The sequence below is a fragment of the Typopeltis vanoorti genome, chromosome 6 (genome assembly GCF_054136105.1).
Source record: "Typopeltis vanoorti isolate ZY-2024b chromosome 6, IOZ_Tvanoo_1.0, whole genome shotgun sequence".
Taxonomy (NCBI): domain Eukaryota; kingdom Metazoa; phylum Arthropoda; class Arachnida; order Uropygi; family Thelyphonidae; genus Typopeltis; species Typopeltis vanoorti.
Genome location: NC_143554.1, coordinates 24,554,853 through 24,574,779, shown reverse-complemented (window position 1 = coordinate 24,574,779; position 19,927 = coordinate 24,554,853). Strand labels below are relative to the sequence as shown.

Sequence of the window (19,927 nt, the reverse complement as noted above, 5' to 3'; positions counted from 1 at the left end):
TACTTCTGTTAAAGTTTCCCCACTAAGTGTATACTTTGCATCCCATCGTTGCTTACCAAATCTCAAAACCTTACACCTGGCAACATTGAACTGGTAGTTTCACTTACCTGCCCATTCATGCAATCTATTCAAGTCCTCTTGTAATGCATTAACATCAGCCTGACTGTGCATTGCTCTCCCCAGTTTTGCATCATATTCAAACAGCTGAATATCACTAGTTAAACCCAACCCAATATTATTAACATACAAAATGAACGATAATGGCCCCAAAACTGACCCCTGCAGCACACCACTAGTGACCTTTCTCTTTCAAGATACCGCATCTCCATATACAACTTTCTGATACCTATCTGACAGCCAGTCACTGATTCAACACAGAAATCTGTTATCCAATCCGATCTGTTTCAATTTATTTAAGAGCGTGTCATGTGGCAGTCTATTAAAAGTTTTTGAAAAATCCAAATACACCACTCTATGTGCATCTCCTCTGTCGAAGATATTTGTCACCTTGTTATAGTACATAAGTAAGTTAGTGAAACATGGTCTCCCCTTAACAAACTCATGCTGATAACCACAGAGAAGACTGCTATTATCAACCCATTTCTGTATCCTACTTCTCACCAATCTCTCCAGGACCTTCACCACAACTTCAGATATACAGACCAGCCTATAATTTGAAGCTACAGCCTTATCTCTGAATTTATGCAATGAAACAATTTTACACTCCTTCCACTCCCTTTTAACCTGCGCTGTTGCAAAACTCTTATTAAACAGGCATGCCAATGCTACTGCCAGTTCCATGGAACATTCCCTTAAGATGTGTGGTGATATGTCATCAAATCCTATCGCTTTATTAATATCAAGGTTATTTATTTCCTCAAATACCTCCTGCTCACTCACAACGAAGCTATCCTCTCCTATGTCCTCTACACTTAAGTTCCTCACGATTCCACCCTGATCATAATGAAACACACTTATAAATTGATTACTGAATACATCAACATTTTCAGCAGCAGTTACCATTCTACCACTTTCATACCTTAACTTCATCTTTCCATGATCATTCTTCCTTCTACTTGCCACATATGTAAAAAACTCTCTAGGGTTTTTCTCAGCCTGATTTGCCAATTTCTGCTCATACTCTACTTTTGTTTTCCTTACTAATTGAGTCACTCTCCTGGCTTGTTCTTTATATAACGCCTCCATAGCGCAATTGAAAGAACAACGGTCATTGTACCCTACGATTGGAATAGGCCTAAGTTCAATTTCGTATTGCGATTGGAGGAATCTTTATCTGGACGATTTTCAATCGAAGGTAAATTAGCCGATCTCATACGGAGGTAGCAAGGTTTTTTCTCCCGGTAACTTGGGCTTTTCATCCTGCATACAGACAAATTAGCCCTTCAGAATACATGCAATTTACAGACATAGCATACTAGTGGTGGTGGGCAGTAGATGGAGATGATTCATAGTAGAGGTTCGGTGTAGTGGTTGAGACAGTTGTAGGTGTCCTCCCGCGATGAGTCCTCGGACTCCTTGGAGGTGTCAGGAATAATAATAATAATAATAATTTTCTTCATGTGACCATTATTCATCTTGTACTTTCTTTTTCCAGATTTCATGCTTAAGCTCCACATTCATCCATTTTACACCTACCTTATTCAGCCTTTTGGCCTTTGGGATGCATTCGTACATTGATGCTGTTATGTATTTCTTTGTAAGTTCTCATGCAGCATTTATTTCCTTACTTGTCAACTCCTCGTTCCATCTTATAGCTTGAAGTAGTCTCCTAAGCTTGTCATAATTGCCATCCTTATAATTCCACATATATCCTTTCCTCACAAAAGCCTGCATATCACTAGCCACAAAACAGGTGATTACTACATGATCACTTTCACCAACTGGAGGAAAATGTGAAACCTCTGTAGCAATTACATCCTCTGATGAAATGATCAAATCTAGAACTCTTGATCCTCGCATGCCTTCCTTTACGTGCTGCCTGAGATAGTTATCTCTCAAGAACTTAAGAAATCCACTTTCCTTATTCCCAAATGCTATCTCTTCATTCCAATCTATACCACCATAATTAAAATCACCCATAATAATTACCCTTCCTTTGTTCACTAATCCAAGTTGTTTATACAGTTCTTCTTCACCACCTTTCACATTCCCAGGCCTATAGCAACATCCAACTAAATATGTCTTTCTCTCAATCTGTTATGGGCACTCTTCTCCTTCGTTTTCGACAATTAAGAAATGGGCTGCCGAATTTAAACGTGGCTGTACCAGCTTTGAAGATGATCCATGTGAAGGACGTCCAAAAAGTGTATCACCACCAGAAATCATTGTTTAAGTGCACGATATGGTATTGGATGACCGGCGAGTCAAATTGCGTGAAATTGCTGAGACTATAGGCATTTCAAAAGAACGTGTAGGATATATTTTGCATGAAGAATTGCAAATGAAAAAGCTTTGCACGCAAGATGGGTACCTCACTTGCTCAAAGCAGATCAAAACGCACTCGCATGAAAATCTCTGAACAGTACTTGGAGCGTTTTAACAAGAATAAAACTGATTTTGTGCGTAGATTTATTACTATCGATGAGACTTGGATTCACCATTACACACCAGAATCCAAGTAGCAATCAAAACAGTGGACAGAAGCTGGTTCTTCAGCACCAAAGAAGATGAAGTCGGTACAATCAGCAGGAAAGGTCATGGCATCAGTGTTTTGGGATGCTAAAGGCATTTTGTTTATTAATTATTTTGAAAACAGTAAAGCAATAAGTGTGGAATATTATTCTGATCTTTTAACCAGATTAGACAAAAAAATTTGTGAGAAAAGACCCAGTTTTCAGAAAAGAAAGAAAAAAATCTTTCATCAGGACAATGCACCTGCCCACAAAGATGTTTTGGCAATGGGAAAATTAAAGGATCTGCACTATGAATTATTGGGAACATCCACCCTATTCTCCAGATTTGGCTCCTTCTGACTTCTCTCCCCCAAAACTAAAACTCTTCCTTGCTGGTCAGTGTTTTTCTTCAAATCAAGAGGTGATTGCAGCTGTAGAGGGGTATTTTGCATATCTTACTGAGAAACACTACAGGGATGGGATAATGGTGCTGGAGCATCGCTAGAATAAATGTATTAGTCTTAGGGGAGATTATGTTGAAAAATAAAAATAATTTGGAAATTATAAATTCGTTTTTTCATTGTTAGGCCGAGAACTTTTCAGCCCACCCTCGTATATCAGAATATGTAATATTCTGCATCTACACTGCTTGGAAAGAAGTCAGTGGGCACTCTCATGGGTAAGGTGCATCATGCCATGTAATGAGTCATGTCCTTTCTTTTAAGCAAAGGGCTCTTGATTCCACCACACTAAGACCGACCGTCTGGCTTAGATACGTTGATGACGTGTTTGCGATCTGGCTGCACGGGCGACAAACACTAAACACATTCCTTAGCCACCTGAACAAACAACATGAACACATACAATTTACCATCAAAATCGAAAATCAAAATTCACTCCCGATCCTAGACACACTAGTCACACGTCTTCCTTCAGGCAATCTATCCTTCACTGTCTACCGAAAACCGACACACACTGGCCAATACATACATGCTAATTCATACCGCCACCCATCACAAAAATATGGAGTCATTAATACCCTTAAAAACAGAGCTACAACAATTTGCTCTAACCAGCAAGCCCTGAAACAAGAATTAAAAATTATCAGTGACACATTCATAAATAATGGCTATAACAAAAATTCTATTAATAAAATATTCCATAAAACAACAACAAAAACGAATCTAGATTACAGTAAAACCATAGCCATCACATACATTAAAGGGTTATCAGAAAAAATCAACAGAATCCTACAACATTATAACCTCAATGCCACCTTTAAACTACCCACTAAACTTAAAAACATGTTCAACTCCTCTAAGGATCCTCTCCTCCTATTAGCACATCCTGGAGTCTATTGTATCCGCTGCACCTGTAACTTACCGTACATTGGTGAAACAGGACGGACAATCCCTATACACAAGAAATAACACATTAGACACATTAAATATAACCATTATGGTGAAGCAGGCCTCTCAGACCATGCGCTCAACACCTTACACCAAATCAACCGAAAAAGCACCCACTCTTTACACCACACAAAAACCTGGTATGAAAGGAAATTTAACGAAGCCTGCGAAATCCTGATAAACCACCCAAATATCCACAACAAAGATGGCATGAAAATTTCAAGGATCTGGATGGCACACATTTGGCCTAATTAATATATAAGATCCAGCATAAGTCAGGACTCTAGCCAATCGTCAACTAGTATTAGAAACCATTCCATACCAATTGGCTGGGATGTACAGGTATAATCATGATGTTAATATATGTATACAGATAGATACTTGTTGTTGCACCCAATGTATTTCTACAACCAACCGATAACACTAATAATAGGACTCTAGCGTTGAATGTATAAATTTTTTTTTTTTTTTCACCAGAGGTCAGGCCAAAATTGTTGTAGCGGTTGGTCAGTATCTTTAACAAACCAATTTGATTGTAGTGTAGCTCGTTTTCTGTGTATAGTTGTATGCTCCAGAAGATGACCTTGACATAAAGGTCGAAACGTCGAATGTAGATTTTAGTTATATTACACTAAAGTTTTTATTCAAACACGGTAGTTGTCTCCATAATTTTCAAAAATGCAAAAAATGCATAATGAGTCATGTGTTTGTAGCCAGTATAAATTGGCGGAATATGGTTATCCCAAGTCAGTACAACTGTGCTTGGGTGAAACAGCTGTGAATAAGGAACTGACAGAGTTTGAAAGAGGCATCGTAATAGGATACCATGTTGCAAACCTATCTATTCAGCAAATTGTTGACCAATTGGGCCATCCTAGGTCAATAATCAGTGATACCATATTGAGATGGAAGCACAGTGAGTCAACTGCAAGTGCTACCTGCAGTGGATGACCCACTGCACTCACCGAATGTGACTGTAGGGTGATACAAAGGATAATTTGTAGAAACCTCCATTCATCTGCTGACACATTAAATGTGTCAGCAGATGAATGTAGGATGAATGGAAAGTTTTGGCCATCGACTGGATCAAGAATCTGTACAAAAACATTCAGAACCAAGGCTCACAACATTGGTTATCTTGCTAGGACTGCAATATGCAAGTCCCACATTATCCAAATCAACATGCAGCATCATCTTCAGTTAGTGCGAAGCATGTGTACAGTGGAATGTGGAAGCTTGGAAAGCTACATTATGGATCAACAAATCATGCTACACCCTCTACCAAGCAGATCAAAAGATGCCTGGTGAATGTCTCTTACCAGAATGCATAATCCCAACTATGAAATTCGGACGTTACAGTGTTACAGTATGGTCCTGTTTTTCATGCTTTGACATTGGACCTCTGTGGTGCCACGAAAATTGAACTCATTCTTTCTTTTACTCACTCTAACAAAATAACACCTTTTGGAATTTCCTCTTCATAATGCTGGCTAGTTACTATTCTTAAGTTAATTTTTACTGCTTGAGCATATCAATCAATTTCTCCATATATATATATATATATATATATAGTTTTATGAAAAAAATTGAATGACTAGAACCGAGATTTAATTAAAAAGGTTTTAATATAAACACACTACTAGTTTCAGCCTGTAACAGCCTTCTTCAGGTGACATTATAAAAGAAAAAACACTAAACATTGAGGGTTAAGAGACTATGAACAACATAGACAGTCTTTATACATAATTAGCATGAAAATGTTGTAGTTGTATTTGAAGCTGTTCTTTCATTTGTTGCATTGTTGGGAGAGTGCGTGCTTGCTGCATCACGTGAACGCCAGTACATGATTACAGCTGAATGACTATCTGGGAGGTTGTAGCTTAAGTTGTTATTTAGATGAACAGGATTGAAGATGATTTCTCTCGATTTCTCTAGAACAAAGCATCCTTAGTAAAGGTCTAAACTTCATTCCTTCCCCAAAATTAATACCAAAGGAGACACTACTTACAAAAATAGAAAAAGCTGCTTCTTTTCTCCCTCCACAAGATGCAATCCTACGTATTGAATCAATCTTTATTATCAATAACGCAAAACCACCTGCAGACAACATTACTTCAACTGAACGCAAAGCTATTAAAAGTTTAAAAAACAACAGAGATATAATCATCCTCCCTGCAGATAAAGGAAATGAAACAGTCATCCTGAACTCCGAAGATTACAAGAATAAAATGATTGAATTACTACATAATGATACCTACTCAATACTTGAGAGAGATCCAACTCGTGAACTTCAAAATCGTACAAACAACTTATTAAAAACAACAACTGAATTATCCTGAAACGTCCGTTTATCTCTACGCTCTCTCCATCCGTTAATTCCTCACATATATGGTGTCCCTAAAATCCATAAAGAGAACACCCCATTACACCCAATTGTAGAAGGTATCGATTCTCCTACATACAATCTTTCAAAATACCTTGCCAAATACCTCAAACGTTTTTCAGGGAAATCACCATCCTTTATCAAGAACACTACAGAATTTGTTACATACATCAAGGATATTACAGTTGATGAAAATGACATCATGGCTAGCTTGGACATAACTTCTTTGTTCACTAATGTCCCAACAGATGAAGTCCTAACATTACTCAAGGACAAGTTTTCCAAAAAAATGTTAGCCTTGCTTACACATTGCATCAGGTCCGGTTACTTCAAATTTCAATATAATATATACAAACAAAATCATGGACTGGCTATGGGTAATCCTTTATCTCCGGTTCTTGCAAATATTTACTTAGAAGATTTTGAAACCAAGGCTATCTCTTCCTTTATTTTAACACCTAAAGTTTGGAAACGTTATGTGGATGATGTCTTTATTGTTTGGAGCCATGGACATGAATCCCTTATGGTTTTCCTCGAACATCTCAATAGCCGACATCAAAGTATTAAGTTTACTGCTGAGCTTGAAACGGATAATTCCTTGCCTTTTCTTGATGTCAAACCGACTCACTCTTCTGGTAAACTAAAAATATCGATATATAGAAAACCCACACATACCAACAGATATCTGCACAGTCAGTCCCATCATTTCCCTCCTCATAAGCTTGGAATAATTTCCACCTTGGGACATAGAGCCCGTTCTCTTCTTGATGATCCAAATGAACTGCCTACAGAAATAAACCATCTGAAAACTTCTTTCGAAGTTAATGGATATTCCAAGAAAATCATTAACAAATTCCTTCTTAATCCTCCTAGACATCACTCAGAAGAAACAAATAGATTCAAAAGCAATATATCTATTCCTTACATAAGTACTGTTTCACATAAATTAGCAAAAGTTCTAAAAAAATACAATATCAGAACCTTGTTCACTCCACTTCCAAAGATCCGTTCCTTAATTAGCCACCCAAAACCTTGTCATCATCAACTCAAATACCCTGGTGTATATAAAATATTATGTGACTGCGATATTCCTTATTTCGGGCAGACAGCCAAATCTGTCGAAATGCGTATGGAAGAACACATGAGAGACATTACTTACAAGAGACAGCGAGCAAGTGCATTATCAACTCATATCCTTTTCTCGGCTAATCCTAATGATGATAACCAAAGTCACAAAGTCTGCTGGGAAAAATCTACAAACATCTTCCGTTGCAGTGACGAAATAGAGAGAAAAATTGTGGAATCGAGAGAAATCATCTTCAATCCTGTTCATCTAAATAACAACTTAAGCTACAACCTCCCAGATAGTCATTCAGCTGTAATCATGTACTGGCGTTCACGTGATGCAGCAAGCACGCACTCTCCCAACAATGCAACAAATGATAGAACAGCTTCAAATACAACTACAACGTTTTCATGCTAATTATGTATAAAGACTGTCTATGTTGTTCATAGTCTTTTAACCCTCAATGTTTAGTGTTTTTTCTTTTATAATGTCACCTGAAGAAGGCTGTTACAGGCTGAAACTAGTAGTGTGTTTATATTAAAACATTTTTAATTAAATCTCAGTTCTAGTCATTAAATTTTTTTCATAAAACTATGTATGTTAACCGAGTCAATGATCATTCTGTCATATATACATATATATATATATATATATATATACCCTCAACAACATTTATTATTATTATTATTGTTGTTGTTGTTCCGGGCAACTCCAAGGAGTCGATAGACTCATCGAGGGAGGCCCTAACATCATGTCAAGAACAACTATTCGACATTGACACAGTATCTATGATAACTTGCCTTGAACTCATTCACGGTCGTAGCACCCACAACAGACTTTGGAAGCTTATTCCACTCATTCACCACTCTCCAAGTAAAAAACCTAGCTCCAACTCCCTTGTCAACCACGCTCTTGCCCAGCTTCCAGCCCCTAGTCCTCCCACCACCAGTCATATTTTCAAAAATATCTTCTGGATCAATCTTATAGAAACTTTTCAGTAATTTGAATGTCTCAATCATATCACCTCTCCTTCACCTATTGTCCAATCTCTGCAACCCACAAATCTTCAACCTATTCTCATAAGGTTCATTCTACAGACCTTCTGTCATCTTGGTCACTCGTCTCTGGATCCTCTCCACTTCCTCCCCATCATGAAGAAACCCTGGTGCCCATAACTGGGCACAGTAGTCCAGATGGGGTCTTATCAAGGCTCGATACAGAGGAACAACAACGTGTTTGTCTCTGCTTGTTAAAGTATTTTTCAGAAGCCAAGTGATTTGATGAGCTGATTTAGTCACTTTTGCAATGTGCCCCCTAAACTTCAATTCCCTATCCACCAACACTCCCAAATCCCTGGCCTCATCAATCTCCTGGAGTATGGTTCCACCAATGCGATATACTGCTGCTATTCTTTTCACCCCAAAGTGCATAACCTTACACTCTGCCACATTAAATTGACATCCATTTTTCATAGCCCAGTCATCCAAACTATCCAAATCATCCTGTAAAATTTTGACATTCTGTGCACTCACAATTGCTCTACCCAACTTTGCATCATCAGCAAACAAGTGAACACTTCCTCTCAAATCCTTTCCTATATCATTGATGAACAAATTGAAAAGCAGTGGTCCAAGAACAGAGCCCTGTGGCACACCACTAGTCACAAGCCGTCTTTTAGACTCCACTCCTGCATAAACCACTCTCTGGTATCTCTCCTTCAACCGCCCTCCTATCCTTCTCACCAACCTATATCTATCCCCATCTGCTCCAGTTTACTGATTAGGGTTCCATGTGGTATCCTGTCAAAGGCCTTGGCAAGGTCCAGTAGTATCACTGTAAACCCATTACCCCTATCCAGTTCAGCTGTCACTGTGTTATAAAACGTGAGCAAGTTACTGAGGCATGATCTATCCTTCACAAAACCATGTTGTCCCCCATACAATATCCCATTTTCATCTATCCAATCCTGTATTCTTTTCTTGACTAATTTCTCTAAGACCTTGATAATGATTCTTGATATGCTAATCGGTCGGTAATTTACAACAGCAGTCTTGGATTTTATTGTATTTTATTTATTTATTTTTGCTTTATGATGATATTCTTCCATCTAACTCCTACTTTAATTATCCTCCTGATCCTAAGTATACACATTCTTATATTGCTTCCATCAAAAACCCCTTGACCATCATCTGTGCACTGCTGATATCCTCTTTAATGATAGATTACGGGATGGGATTTTATGTGTGCACATGCACATTATATTATTATCATCATATTAACAAAGGAAAGCAAGGGTAGAGCCAGTGGCCATCTCTGGAAGCTGTATAAGATGGGTGTGAGCAGGTAATTGAGAAGTAGGTTCTTTGCATGATAAGTGATTGGTGAGTGAAATGCATTGCCTGAAAGTGTAGTGCATGTGGAATAATAATAACTTAAAATAACTAAACACTGGGTTTATTGGTCAAAAGATTTAATACTACTAGTCACCTACTAGTTTTGCCACATAACCTAGTGGCTTCATCTGTGTTTTGATGGACATGCAAATATGAATATACAACACAAAAAGCATTAATTATGAATTAATACATACAACAATACATTACTAAAAAAAAAAATACCGAATGAGTAGGAACTGTTACACAAGTACAACAGAAATAACGTGGAGCGTGGATGCTAGCACATGGTCAGTCATTGTTCAGCAGGCGCATCTGATAATTATCAGAGAAATTTAACTCTTCTGTGCTTAGAGATGTAATGAATGATTTCCAAATGTCACACAAAATCATCCCTTGATTTCTGTTTAGAGTACCTTGTGAGTGGATTACCACTGTAGCCTCTTTGATGTTGCATGAGCTGTCGTCTTCTATATGTGGCATGGAGATCTTATTCCATTCAATGTTGGAGAAATGGAATGCCAAGCCTAACCTCTCCTCTCTGTTGGAAATGACTTCTATTTAGATTTATTGATCAAGTATTTTTTAGAACAACTATGTTATACCAACTAGTTTCACCAACTGAGGCTGTTGGCATCTCCTCTCTGTTGTTATTGACATCTCCAATATGCTCCTTTTGTCTAATTTCTAAATCTCTTATGCTCTCACAACTCTTTCAACAAACATCCTCAAGTTTACAATATTCAATTATATGACCCTATGACCTTAATTACATAGGGCGAACCTTGGGAAGTTTAGAAATAAGACAAAAGGAGCATATTGGAGACATCAATAATAACAAAGAGAACAGTTCAGGCTTGGCATTCCATTTCTCCAACCCCCACCACAACACTGAATGGAATAAGAGCTCCATGCCATATATAGAAGGAGACTACAACTCTTGCAACATCAAAGAGGCTATAGTGGTAATCCACTCACAAGGTACTCTAAAAAGAAACCAAGGGATCATTTTGTGAGACATTTGGAAATCATCACTCATTAGATCTCTACACACAGCAGAGTTTAATTTCTCTGCTATCTTTTGGATGCACCTGCTGAACAATGACTACCACGTGCCAACATCCACACTCCATATGTTTCTGTTGTTCTTGTGTAATAATTCTTACTCATTCCGTATTTTTTTTAGTAATGTATTGATTCATAACTAATGCATTTTGTGTTGTATATTCATATTTGCATGTCCATCAAAATCCAGATGAAGCCACTAGGTTATGTGGTGAAACTACTAGGTGACTAGTAGTATTAAATCTTTACGACAAATAAACCCAGGGTTTAGTTATTTTAATTACATTATTAGTTTTTGGTCGAAAATAAGATACTTATCATTGTTATTGAATGTGAGCAAGTTGCTAAAACATGACGTTCCATAGTAAACCCATATTTCTCATTGCAAAGTAGAGATTCACTTTCAACCCATTTCTGAATGCAAGCCCTAACTAATTTTTCCAAAATCTTCACCACCACTCCTGAGATACTAATTGGTCGATATTTGGATACATCAGTCCTTGCACCACCCTTGTGCAATGGAATTACCATATATTCTTTCCATTTCTGCAGAATCTTCCCTGTTCTGAGACTCATATTAAACATCCAGGTCAAAGGAATAGCCAGTTCAGCTGAACACTCTTTTAGCACATTGCTGATATCCCATCAGTCCCTATTGCTGAATTCTTATTCAGTTTGTGCAACAGCTCTAATACCTCATCCTCATACATCTGAGTTTCTTCATCCAGCGAAGAGGTAGTAGTGAGTTCAATATTGCGTACACCAAGTTGATGGCTTTTAACAAAATGGGCACTCATTAGTTGAACAACCTCTTCTGCATCTGTTAACCTGATGCAATCTGCATTTATTATTATTTATTATTATGCAACACCTCCAAGGAGTTCAAAGACTCATCGAGGGAGGACACCTACTCTACAAGTACACCACTAGTATATTTCCATAGACAATCACAAACATCCATATCTACAGCAGGATTTGAACATGCAGCCTTTTGGCTGGAGAGTGGATAAACCACTCGGCCAATTTAGAAGAGTTATTCTTTCATATTCATTTTTTCTTTTACTTGCAGCATATCAATAGAATTCTTGTGGGTTGTCATTAGCATGCAGAACCAATCTCTTTTCATACTCAGACTTTGCTTTCCATACAACAGTCATGACTATTCTAGCTTGCTGCTTATAAATTTCATAATGGACATCATCCTTATATATATCACGGTATTCCTTCCACATCATCATTTTCTTACAAATCTTTTGTTTAGTAAGATTACACATCCATTTGACTCGTACCCTATTTATTCTTTGAACTCTTGGGACACATTCTGATAATGCATCATTTAAGGATTGTTTAAATGCTTCCCATGCACAGTCAATGTTCTTTCCATCTAGCAGCCGATCCCATTCCACTGAGCTCAGTATACTCCTCAGTGGATAATAATTTCCTGCTATGTAGTTTGGCATGTAACCTTTTCTGAATGGAACATTCATAAACTTAGTCACTTCCCAAGTGAGTACCAGAAGCAGAATAGTTACATCTTTAACTGAAACACTCTCTGACACTATAATCAAATCTAACACTCTTTGACCTCGAGTTCCTTCTGTCCTGCTGCCTGAGGAAGTTGTCCCGCAACAGCTCAATAAATTAATTTTCGTTTTTCTCATGAGATTCTACTGCTACCCAATCAATATTTAGATAATTAAAGCCTCCCATTATGATTACTATTTTTGCACTTATCTTTTCTATTTGGTGATGCATTTCTTTATCATTAGCAACTAATCCACCATATCTGTAATAACACCCCACTATGTACTTGAGCTTGTTAGATTCTACCTCACACCACATGGCTTCAAACTCACTACCACATGAAATACTGTTAGTAGTAGTAGTAGTACTACAATCATAGGTCTAAACTCTAACTTGATTCAAATCATCCAATATCAGCAGCAATGCCCCATCCTCTCCTATCCCCCCTAAAAATAGTGTACTTTTACACTCGATATCAGTTAGTATTTCTGATTCTGATAGCTAGATATTACAGTGATATATTTGTGAACATCAAGAGAGCATTTAAAAAGCAAGCTGAAGGAAATGATAATAGATTTGTTGTGTAAAAGTGTGTGTATGGAGAACACTGTCTTAGAAAGAAAGGCATGTTGTGTGCCTGATTTATCCTCTAAGTAAAAATTATTTATTAATGATATTTCATGTGGATTGATTTAAACAGACTTTTATAGCAAGGTCTGATTAGTGGGATTACCATTTTAGTGCTGATATCTGCAGTACAGACAACATACTGTATTGGGTGAAATTTTGGATGACATTTGTAATCTGAGGTGATAGTCAAGAGCATTCCACGAACTGGTCAACACAAACTCTGTCATTATTATTATTATTACCCCAAGACCTCATGGAGTCAAAGACTCATCTGGGAGGTCCTTTTATCACATACACATCTCATCATACCGAGCTTTAAACACACTCAAACTCCTTGCAGACACCACACTCTCAGGCAAGGCATTCCAATCATTCACATTTCTAGTTTCATTCGTTCTCTCAATTTCGTTTCCTTCCACCACTCTTGCCTCACTTTCATCCCTTTTAACATCAGTGATGGTTTTCAAATTGCTCTTTTTCTTTTTTACTGATTTTTTAACATTTTTTCGCCTCTCTTTCTCACCATCAGTTCCTCGTTCAGGTCACACTTCGCACACACCCATCTTCCATCCGTGCTAAACATCCACAAATCATTTATGTAATCGAAGGAATACATATAACAGACCTCACATTTAACAAAACGACTGAAATCTAAATTAAAATCATCGAATGACAATGCTACCGCCATTTTTTTTTTCTCTGCAGGTTACTAGGTCTAATAATAACGATTTCGTTTAGGCAAGAAAAATCCCCCACACTAATAATACCGGTAGTGCACAACGTTTACAGCCGCTCTTACTCAAACAATTACGCATATATACTTAATTATTCCTAGAATAACTTATCTCAATCAGGAGCTCTTCTTAGACACGTCCACAGCGCTTGGCTCACTAGCACATACCACTCCTTAAAATCAACCTTCTCAGGCAATGTATTTCATGCACTTATCACCGGCATGTGAAAAAAAAAAAATTACTTTTTATCCTTTTACTCACCACATTTTTGCAGCTTCCAGGGATGGCCCTTGCTACTTTCCCTCATTCTACCATACAAAAAATCTTCTCAGCATTAATTAATTAATACAATAATAACCCTTCCACAGCTTAAATGTCTCAATCACATCCCCCCCCCCCTTTGGCTTCTATCCACCAAACTCTGCAGTCCGCATGTATTCAGTCTATCCTCATAATCAATGTTATAGAGTTCTAATATCATTTTTGTTATTCGTCTCTGCACCATCTCCAAGATTACTTCATCCTCTTCAAATCCCCATGACCAGATCTGAGCAGAGAAATCCAGATGTAGTCTGATCAAAGCTTTATACAATGGGACCAGCACACTTTTATCTCTCGTAGTTAGTGTGCTTTTTAACATTGTTAAAAAAAATTCTCTGAGATGTCTTCACAACCTTTGAAATATATACTTGGAACTTCATATCGCTATCCACAATCACTCTAAGGTCCCATGTATCCTCTACTTCTTCAAGTATGGCTCCACCAAGTGAATAAGAAGCATTGCATCTGTACATCCTTAATTTTAATGCCTTACATTTATTTGCATTAAACTGTTATCCCCATGCCTTTACCCACCTTTCCAGCTAATTCAAATCCTCTTGAAGAACCAAAACATCAGCACTATTACTAATAACCCTCCCAAGTTTCATATCATCTACAGACAAAACTGAACAACAATGGTCCCAGGACTGAACCCTATGGAACTGCACTTGCAACCTTCCTACTCTCTGATACTGCTTTCTCATATACAACTCTCTGATATCTATCAGAGAGCCAATTACCAATCCAATCCAATAACCAGATAACCAAACCTACATGATTCAACTTAAATATCAAATTATCATGTGGCAACAAAACAGTGCATGCTGTGTTCCCTCCCCCCCCATCCACTGCTCTTGTCACTCTATTGTAAAAGGTAACCAGATTACTAAAACAAAAGTGCCCTTTAACAAATCCATGCTGGCCTGCATAATTCTTCGAAATTCTATATACAAATTCTTACCAACTGGTATACTCATTCTATCACCACCCATATGCAATGGTATTATCTTACCCTCCTTCCACTCTCCAGGAACCTGCCCCATTTCAAAACTTTCATTGAACAGCCAAGTTAATGACACAGTCAGTTCCATAACGCATTCCCTTAAAACATGTGTTTAAATTCCATCTAGTCTCCATGCCTTATTGATGTATAGCATGCTAAGTTTCATAATACACTTCTTTATTCACAAACACTTCATCACTCATTATTCTTCTAGGAATAAAGTCTCTAGTACTAGGAAAGAATACTCTAATAAAATAATCATTAAATAGTTCAACTATGTCATCCGCTTTGGTCATCCTTTTCCCATCTCCACTCAGCAAGATAATCTGTCTACTATCATTTTTCTCTCCTACTTGCCACACCTCAAAAAAAATTGTTGGGATTCTCCTTAGATTGCAAGTGCCAGTCTGCTCTTATATTTTAATTTTTCTCTCCTTACAGTGCTAATCAATTTCATAGCCTGAGTCTTATATTCTTCACACAACTGCTCTCCACCTCCCTCTTTATATGCCTTCCCTAATCTCTCTTTTTTTTTTTTCTGCAATTCCCCTTTTGTCATCCATTTGACTCCAAATTGCTTTATCATATTCATTCAAAGTATACAATTTTTTCTTAAGTATCTCTCATGCACTAATGGCCCCTCTTCCTTCAGCTTCTTTCATCAAATTTACTGCTGCAAGCTGGTTTCTAAGTCTGTGATAGTAGACCCCTCTACCTTACCTTCTTTCTGTTTTGATACCTCTAAATACTTGTTCATCCTTCAATGCCAGCAAGTATGTCAATTATTCAGTCACAGTAAGATCCTCTGATGCTATGACCAAATCTAAAACTCTTGATCCACATGTTCCCTCTGCCACATACTGCCTAAGACCATTGTCCCTCAAGCAATTCAAAAATTTAATTCCCTTATTACTGCATGCGATCCACGTGTTCCCTTTGCCACATACTGCCTAAGACCATTGTCCCTCAAGCAATTCAAAAATTTAATTCCCTTATTACTGCATACTGTGTCCTCTGCAAAGTTTATACAGTTAAAGTCCGTCATAATGATCACTCACTTTTCACTTGTCAAACTAATTTTCCTAAACATTTCCTGCTTATCATCTATGTTACTTGGTCTGTAGCAACATCCCACTTAATATCTTGTCTTATAAACATCTAACTCACACCACATGCTCTCAAAGCCGTTAGTGTTATTTCCACTGAGATTCTCCATCATCATGTTTACTTTCCCTATCCTGCCAAAATATGCTATACCCTTCGGTTTCTATCCCCGTTAGAACATCCTCCTCAGTTAACCAAATTTCACTAATTCCAACAACCTTTGGAGAGACTGAGTCAATCAATACCACAAACTCATTCCCTTTATTCCTAATGCTCCTAGCTTTTGTATACAGAAAAACCAGTCTATCTTATTGCCATTATTATTCCCCCTCATACTCCACCTGGCTCTGTAATATAGTTCACACTCTCTCATTTCTTGAGTCACTATCCCCACATGACATCATCCCTGCAGCATTCTGCCTATACAATTCTAGTTCCCTGTCCCAACAAACTCCTTTAACCACGCTACCAGCCGACGTATATAGACGTCAAGGTTATCACGGATGCAAAGTGCATATTAAAATTGTAATATCATTGATATTACATTGAAATATATGATGGATACAAAGCGCATGAGGATGCGTATTTGATCCATAATGACCGGTAAGGTGGTTAACAATAGTCTCTCCAAATGCCTGCACCCTTCTGTATTCAAATGTAATCCATCTCTTGCATACAGCTCTCCTCTGTCCTCAAACATACTTCATGCATCCATATATTCCAAATCTCTTTTCCTGTACATTCTCACTGTCATCTTTTTGTCATTGCAGCTCTTCTCCCCCACTTTGCATTATCATAAAATTGTTGCCATTAGGTAAACTATCTCCATCCTCTATACTACCCAAGGCTAAACTATGTGTAGGTCTTTAACATTCTCTTCATCCTTCAACACACTACTGGTATCCACAAACAGAAAATCACCCATTTCCAGAGCATCTCCTCTGTCACTACATCCCAAGATTGAGGCACTTATGTTTCCATTGTCGTTTCATGACAATGGAAACATAAGAGAGGGTAGAGATAATACAAAATTATAGGGAGCTGTTGAAGAAATGCAATCTGAAGAGTTTAGTAGACAGGCAGAAAAGAGGCAACAATATGGAGTGCACACATGCACAGATTTAAGTTGGTGAGGAGATTTTACTGGATTAACACAGAAGTGGTTACATATAAAGAAGAAAATGAGAAGGCATCTCTGGAAGTTGCATAAGGTGAATTAAGGAGTGCAAAATGATGGTACTGTGGAATGCACTGTCAGAGTATGTTGTGAATGAGTTAAGGAGGTTCACCATATTAGATTTCTTACTGGTTGAGTGAGACAGCTTGTGATGAATCTGTCAATTTCATGGAGATTTTTTAATAGTAATATGCTATCCACAATCTTTAGTCCTCTGTGATAAAGCTTCCACAAAAAATTGTGGAACAATATTTTGTGGAAGTATTACTTACTGTATTACTTCCACAATTACTTACTGTATTACAAGATAATACAGTAAGATTTGTGCCAGAAGCCATGCATTTTTTAAAAATCTTCTCTAAGTAAAAATTGGACTAATAATGAAATTCCCCTACTATGAAAAGTGCATAAAAAATGCAAAATCCACTATTCAATAGTTGTTTTCTTGAGAATGAAATATTTAAGTGTTAATTTTAAGATTGCTGATTTTTTTTCTATATTGAAAATGACTCCATATTTTCTTTATAGACAAAGAACAAAGGGAATTATATGAAGCAGCCAAAATAATACAGAAAGCTTATAGATCCTACAAAGGCAGGAAGCGTCAAGAAGAAGAAGAAAAAAAGGAGCGAGCAGCTGCAGTACTAATACAAAGTTATTATCGCAGATACAAGCAGGTATTTTTTTTATGCAGAATATGGAAACTGTCTTTCAGTTGTTCTAGTACCTAACCTTTTTTTTTTTTCAGTAATATTTTACTAGATATGGGTAAACAAACAAGACTGTACACTTTACAGCATTTCCATCACAAGCATCATACTACTTACCCAGGTAAGATAGTACAACACTATATTCAGTCCTGAAGATATTTTCAGGTGCAAACTTTGTTTGCTCTCACTGGGATAAAGGATTAAACTAAATTTATTATACATCATAAGCAAAGCTTGTTTTCACCTATCTTGATGCTTATTCTTCCACATGTTTTTTAGACAGAGCATTGGCTGAGATAATTTACTATAAGAGCAATGTGTTGTGCTGTTACGTTGGTCTTTGTTAGATCTAAATAGAAGGGTAGGAAATGAATCCAAGGCATATAGAAATGTTTGAGGAAAGTTGGGAGAAAAAAGGATAATGATTGATAATAATGGTAAATGTTTGTTGGATTTCTTTTCAGGACATGGACTAGTCATGTAAAGATGTATACAGATTCACATGGAGACATGAATACACATTGATCATGATAGGTTTCACAATGGTTCAAGAGAATATTGCTGCACTGGTTGGCCGAGTGGTCAACATATCCACTCTCCAGCCAAAAGGCTGTGGGTTCGAATCCTACCTTGGGCATGGATGTTTGTGATTGTCTGTGAAAATACTAGTGATGATGATGATGGGTAGTAGATGGCACTGGTGTAGATGATGATGGTAGTTGGTGGATTGAGCAGTGGAGACATAGTTGTAGAGTGCCCTCCCTCGATGAGTCATTGCACTCCCTGGAGGTGTTATATAATAATAACAATAGTAATAATATAGATTTGAAACTAGAAGTAATCATCACTTACTTTTAAGCAGGATAAAATTAAATATATCATACTGAAAAGAAAAATATGCAAGTTTTAAAATGAAAAGATTCAAAGTTGAAAAGATTTTAGATGTGAACAATACTCGTTTATGCAAATGTTATTCAAAAAAAAAAGAGAAACAAACCTGGGGGGGGGGTCTACATGGAAAACCCTGCATAAAACATGGATTAATCTATTCAGTTGAAGTTGTTAGCAAGGACAGAAAAATGAGAATTTCATGGAGGACATAAAAAGTTAGAGATAGTCCTGGAAAAGAAGAAAGCATATTGAAAGTTCCTAGCACGTTAGCAAATATTCTAAGAGACAGAGTACAGAAACAAATAGCTAAAAGAAAGCCATAAAAGTCATGGGAAGAAATTCTAGCCAATTGGGATGTGGTGTTATTCACAAATGTTCCATTTGAAGAATTAATATTCTTGCAGATCTATTCCCTCCAGTCATCACATGATTGTTCCAGCATTGGCTTCAGTCTTCCTTCCTTCCTTCCTTACCTGCAAAAGAAAGTTCTATTTCTAAATATATGGCTTGGCATTGCACACTCTACTAATCACCCATATATGTCTTTAAAAATTCAAGGATGAAGCTCTGGCAACCTTAAAATCACATGTATGGTGTATTACGTGGATGATGGTTTTTCCCCTCTTTCAAGTAGAATAATGTGGGCAAATATCAGAATGAGGAAACTGGACAATGAGACTTATCTGTGCTTATGGCCTCTTCCGGGACCATAAGCACAGATAAGTCACATTGTCCAGGAGGAATACATATCCTGACTTGAAGTAGAAAAAGTCATTAAAAACGTGAAATGTCGAAAGGCAGCTGGAGTTGATGAAATTCGGCCAGAAATGCTCAGATATGGAGGTATGGAAGTTTTAGAGTGGCTGCATTGCATAATTCAGAAG

The 19,927-nt window shown here is 37.3% G+C and overlaps 1 protein-coding gene across 3 annotated transcripts in view; it reads left to right on the top strand.

Moving 5' to 3' along the window:
• LOC150105342 (calmodulin-binding transcription activator 1-like) overlaps nucleotides 1-19,927 on the top strand; it is a 1,067,501-nt gene that overhangs the window by 968,630 nt on the left and 78,944 nt on the right. For all 3 annotated transcript variants that reach the window (XM_090394729.1, XM_090394728.1, XM_090394730.1), the window contains one exon: nucleotides 17,971-18,119. In XM_090394729.1, coding sequence (XP_090250855.1) covers nucleotides 17,971-18,119 — 149 coding nt within the window. The remainder of the gene's footprint in view (nucleotides 1-17,970; nucleotides 18,120-19,927) is intronic.